This window comes from Pelodiscus sinensis, chromosome 22, assembly GCF_049634645.1.
Source record: "Pelodiscus sinensis isolate JC-2024 chromosome 22, ASM4963464v1, whole genome shotgun sequence".
Classification (NCBI taxonomy): Eukaryota; Metazoa; Chordata; order Testudines; family Trionychidae; genus Pelodiscus; species Pelodiscus sinensis.
In genome coordinates this window covers 399,755-405,781 of record NC_134732.1, presented here as the reverse complement: position 1 = coordinate 405,781, position 6,027 = coordinate 399,755, and the positions used below count along the sequence as shown (strand labels likewise).

Genomic DNA, 6,027 nt, shown 5'->3' with positions numbered 1-6,027 from the left:
CCCAGGCCCACTCAGTACCCTGAAAAACTGGGCGCTTGGGCTGATGAGGGACAAATCCTGCCAGGGTGCTCAGTGAGGTTGCCATCTTTGAAATGCAAAAATAAAAGAAAAAGCCCTTTCAAGGCAAGCCCTCCACAACCCCAACTTCAAGAACAAGGCAACTTGGCAACAGCTCCTTACAGTCTAGATCAGGGCTACTCCACTTTGGAAGCCCCAGGGGCCACATGATACTCTTGTGTCTTTCAATGCTCACTCTGCCTGAGAGATGCCTTGCTGTTGTGGAGCGTGTTCCCATTGGAGGTCATGTTCAAGGGATTTCCACCTGTAGGCCGTGTGTTCAGCCCCATGTAAACCCAAACTGCACCGTGGGCTGCAGGGCCGCATCTTGAGTAGCCCTGCTCTAGATAGAGAACACACATGCGGGGCTGCTAGCATACATGTGGGGGATAGAGAACACATATGTGGGGCTGTGAGCATACATGTGGGGGATAGAGAACACACATGTGGGGCTGCTAGCATACATGTGGGGGATAGAGAACACACATTCGGGGCTGTGAGCATCCATGTGGGGGATAGAGAACACACATGCGGGGCTGCTAGCATACATGTGGGGGATAGAGAACACACATGCGGGGCTGCGAGCATGCATGTGGGGGATAGAGAACACACGCGGGGCTGCGAGCATGCATGTGGGGGATAGAGAACACACATGCGGGGCTGCGAGCATGCATGTGGGGGATAGAGAACACACATGCGGGGCTGCTAGCATGCATGTGGGGGATAGAGAACACACATGTGGGGCTGCGAGCATACATGTGGGGGATAGAGAACACACATGCGGGGCTGCGAGCATGCATGTGGGGGATAGAGAACACACATGCGGGGCTGCTAGCATACATGTGGGGGATAGAGAACACACATGCGGGGCTGTGAGCATCCATGTGGGGGATAGAGAACACACATGCGGGGCTGCTAGCATCCATGTGGGGATAGAGAACACACATGCGGGGCTGTGAGCATCCATGTGGGGGACAGAGAACACACATGCGGGGCTGCGAGCATCCATGTGGGGGATAGAGAACACACATGCGGGGCTGCGAGCATGCATGTGGGGGATAGAGAACACACATGCGGGGCTGTGAGCATGCATGTGGGGGATAGAGAACACACATGCGGGGCTGCGAGCATCCATGTGGGGGATAGAGAACACACATGCGGGGCTGCGAGCATCCATGTGGGGGACAGAGAACACACATGCGGGGCTGCGAGCATCCATGTGGGGGATAGAGAACACACATGCGGGGCTGCGAGCATGCATGTGGGGGATAGAGAACACACATGCGGGGCTGCGAGCATGCATGTGGGGGATAGAGAACACACATGCGGGGCTGTGAGCATCCATGTGGGGGATAGAGAACACACATGCGGGGCTGTGAGCATGCATGTGGGGGATAGAGAACACACATGCGAGGCTGTGAGCATGCATGTGGGGGATAGAGAACACACATGCGGGGCTGTGAGCATGCATGTGGGGGATAGAGAACACACATGCGGGGCTGTGAGCATGCATGTGGGGGATAGAGAACACACATGCGAGGCTGTGAGCATGCATGTGGGGGATAGAGAACACACATGCGGGGCTGTGAGCATGCATGTGGGGGATAGAGAACACACATGCGGGGCTGTGAGCATGCATGTGGGGCAGACAGGTGTTTTCCACAGGTTTGATCTGTTACCACTTATGCTGCAGAAGCGGGACCAGGGCGGCCTGTGGCCAGACTGGCTTTGCACCAGCTGTCCCAGCGGCCTGTGATAATCATGCCAGTGCACGGAGCTGCGCTGACAACTCCAGCAGACTCAACTGGTTTTCTGGCAAAGCCCAGCCAGGCCTGGGCCGTGTGGGAGCAGGCCCTGGCTCAGGGCGCCAGCCCGGCCCGCGGACGCCCCTGCCCGCCGGCTGGATGTGGGCCGGGCCGGCTGCCAAAGGGGAAGGGCTGGCTCGGCCGGCGGGCGCGCGCCACTGTCACTCTCTTGTCCCGCGCGCGGCGCCGTAGCTACGCGGCGCGCCTGCGCGCCTCCCTCTAGAAGCGAAGGGACCAAGATGGCGGCGGCGCGGGGGGGCTGAGCGACTCCTCTCACCTCAGCGGGTGGCGGCGCCGGCCGGGGCTGAGCCCGGCCCAGAGGAGCCGTCGGCAGCGTCGAGACCCCGCCTCGCCGCCCTCTGCCCCGGGCTCCTCCCGCCTGCGCGGGGCTCTTCGGCGCCCATGGCCACGTAAGCCCGGCCGCAGCCTGTCAGCGGGCGGGAGGCGCCTGCCCCGGGGCGGGCGGCGGGAAGATGTTCTCGGCCCTGAAGAAGCTGGTGGGCTCGGACCAGGCTCCCGGCCGCGACAAGAACATCCCTGCCGGGCTGCAGTCCATGAACCAGGCCCTGCAGCGCCGCTTCGCCAAGGGGGTGCAGTACAACAGTGAGTAGCGCGGCTCGCCCGCCTCGTATGCGGCCTCTCAAGCCCGCTCCCGCCCTGGCGAAGGCTTGTGCCGTGATACGCGTTTGGTCTCTACAGTGCTGCAGGGCTCTGGCTGAGCTTGCGCAGAAACTCTTTAGCGCGGTTCTTGCCTTAAAGGAGTTGCAAGAGAGCGTCCACACTGGCTTGTGCGTGTGCACAGGAGCATCCGTGCCAGCGTAGCCGCTCTCTTGCGCAAGAAAGCTCCAATGGCCATTTTAACCATCGCGCTTTCTTGTGCAAAAATTCATGTTGCCTGTCTACATTGGCCTCTTGCACAAGAATAGTTGTGCAAAAGGGCTTATTCCTGAGCTGGAGCGTCAGAGTTCTGGTGCAAGAAGCCCTGATTTCATACATTAGAACATCAGTTTACTTGCGCAAGAACACGCGGCCAGTGTAGACAGGCAGCAAGTTTTTGCGCAAGATCCCACCAGTGTAGACACAGCTCTTGTTTCTGTCCCCGGAACAGTTTGTTTTGACATTACATAGTCACATTATGTTCAGGAGCTGGAGAGATAGGAAAGACCTCTTGTTTGAAAAATAGAGAACTCAGAGTTGTAATGCTTGTTTAAAAAACTTTCCCCATATTAGGGGCTGGGGGGGTTCTGAATGCCTGCATCCCCCCTCCCCAGGACATCCCAAGCTTTATTGGAAGGTACAGGAGGAGTACAATGCTTCCTAATCTCAGTCCATTAAAGTTCTTTTCTTCCATCCCTTCACCACCAATATTTGGATGCTGCATCCCAGAAAACTAGTATTTTCCCATCAAGCATTAGTAGCTGTTTTCCACAATAGTCACTTAATGACATTCTACCATGCTAAATGTTAATGAAAGGTGAAGAAGGTGCCATATTTAGTTTTATTAGGTCAGTTATTCTCATGTTAGATATCTGTTTATGCACAGGTAAATTTTTTTAGAATTCTTTGCATTTTAATGAATGTTTTCCAGTGGGCAATAGTAGCATCTCTTATTCCCAATGAGAAAATATATCTTGAGACTCAGAGGGCCACCATAAGTAGGTGAAGTACATGCATAAGTAATAATTGTGACAGGGCAGTGTCTCAGAAACTTTTTACTTAAGTAATCCACCAACTATATTTTGTCTCCTTTTGTGACCTACCCAAGGGCTGAAAAGCATAAGTTGTCAGTATCTTCCACTGCTGTTGCTTTCTCCTTACCCTGTTGAGGCTGTAGCATTGACCACTCATAGCAACCATCTACCCTCACAATGCAACCATAATTCCTGTGTAGAGAAGAGGCCCTTCAGGTGCATTTGAGACTAAGCCTGTTTCACACTCACCTGTACAGCAGCAGTCACTGTCCTATGGGACTGGACCTAGCTCTCTGCTCCAGGCATTGTGACCTGCTGCATGATTGCGGCACTATTCAGGAGTGGCCCAGCTGTGGAGGGGTAGCTGGGCCAAACCTAAGTTGTGCTGCAGTGCCTTGCATCACGTCACAATGCTCAGAATAGGAAACTGTTCTCAACCCTGTAGGACAGGAGCCACCACTGTGAGGTGATGAGCCACTGTTAATCACCACAGGCTCCCTCTACAGCCCCTTCCCCCTCCACACCAGGCCTGCAACCAGGGAAGTAAGAGTTAGAGATGTAAAGGGTTAACCAGTTATCCAGTAAGCATTAATCTTACTGGCATGCTTACTGGGGTAACAAGTTAACTGGCAGCCCAGCCAGGTCAGAGCAGACCTTGCCCACAGCATGATGTGTTGGGCCCAGCCCGGTATGAGCAGCCCCCTGCATGTGCCACAGGGTCCCGATTAATCTTAACATTTAACTGGTTAGCCTTTTAAATGTGATTTTTACATCCCTAGTAAAAGTTTTAACTGGTTAATCGATAAGCTGATGCTTATTGGTTTCTGTTAACGGTTAAACTTTGCTAGGGCTCCAAGAGAGGGGTTGGCAGCCGGGACCTTGTGCACATTGGGATGCTGCCAGCGGCAAAGCCTGCAGCACAGGGCTGGCTGCCACGACCTCGCTGGCAGCAGAGCCCACGGCACAGGGACAGCAGCCTGGATCCTGGAAGTGAGGGCACCCTTAGGTCCCCAGGTAAACTGTTTAACCATGTAACTGATAGAATTTTGATCCATTACACAGTTACTATTTTTGCACATTTTTTACATCTCTACGTGCAACCTATCTAAACCCTCTATGACTCATAGGTGGGTTGAGACCTTTTGGGAAACCCTGACATTAGGTGATAATTACATGATCCATTATGAAAATAGAGAGACAACCGCACAGTAAGTACTAACTCATCTGTGTGGATCTGGGTAGGTAGAATGTAGAAGGCTTGAGAGGAGATCAGCAGTGTGGAATAATAGATCTGCTTTGTAAATGTTGGGCTCAGTTTTTTGCGCATGTGTGTGCATTTGAGGAGATGAGAGGGAATAGAACCCATATCACATCTTAATTAAAGCCATAGATGAGGAGAAAGGAGAGACTAACATTAGAAATGTAGAAAAGTTGGTCAGCAGGGCTTTCGAACTGGTGTGTGCATTTCTGTGTTATACCACAGGAGTATTTGGTTTACATTTGTTAGGCATAGCAAGAATAGTGTGTAATTTTAGAATGTGTAGCAGTTGTGTGGAGCTGTATCCATTTTTAAGGTTAATATAGCTGGGTCAAAAATGCAAACACAAAAGCTACCAAGCGTGGTCCCATTGATTCTCTAGCAGGTACTTCCATTTTAACTTCGGCACAATATTGAAAACCTGTGAAAGGCTTTTATTTAGTGCCTTGACTTGACAGTACTTGTGTTCCAATTGCTGTTTCTAATATTGATAATAGAACTGAAGTGTTCTGTCACTGCTTTGAGGGAAGTTTTCCAGTCTCCATAGTAATTCTTAAGTGTTGCTGCTTAAGGATATTAAGGACTAGTCAACTATCTAATAAGCAAATGCTAATTGAATAGTCCAGTCATCTCTCCCCCTCCCCCTGCTACCTCTATCAGATAGAGGCAGCAAGGTGGGGGGGAGAGAGACAGTACTTCAAAGTGGCAGTGCCGCACGGAGCTCATGTCTGGGCTCTGTGCGGCACTGCCCCTTTGAAACACTGTAGCGGCGTTTCAAAGCGGCAGCGCCACACAGCTGACCCCAGGTGCTGTGCAGCGCTGCCCCTTTGAAATGCCACGGCGGTGTTTCAAAGGGGCAGCGCTGCATGGAGCCTGGGGTCAGCTGGGGACTCCCTACCTAACCCTGGGCTCCCTGTGAGCTTCGTGTGGCACTGCCGCTTTGAAATGCTGCATGGAGCCCGGGATCAGTCCCAAGCTGATCCCAGGCTCCGTGCAGCATTTCCATGCCGAGCATTTCCGTGCAGCATTTCAAAGCATGCGGAACCCGGGGTCAGCTGGGGACTCCTCAGCTGACCCCGGGTTCTCTGGAACTGCTGCGCAGAGCCCAGGGTCAGTGGGGGACTCTGAGTCCCCCGCTGAGCCCAGGCTCCATGAGGGTGCGTCTGCTTTGAAATGCACAAGAGCCCCCGCTGGGGACTCTTGTACATTTCAATGC

The 6,027-nt window shown here is 53.1% G+C and overlaps 1 protein-coding gene across 3 annotated transcripts in view; it reads left to right on the top strand.

Annotated features, from left to right (window-relative positions):
• Nucleotides 1-2,069: 2,069 nt before the first annotated feature.
• Nucleotides 2,070-6,027, top strand: part of RABL6 (RAB, member RAS oncogene family like 6) — a 92,194-nt gene continuing 88,236 nt past the window's right edge. For all 3 annotated transcript variants that reach the window (XM_075905805.1, XM_006117347.2, XM_006117345.2), the window contains exon 1: nucleotides 2,070-2,465. In XM_075905805.1, coding sequence (XP_075761920.1) covers nucleotides 2,336-2,465 — 130 coding nt within the window. In that variant the 5' untranslated portion in view covers nucleotides 2,070-2,335. The remainder of the gene's footprint in view (nucleotides 2,466-6,027) is intronic.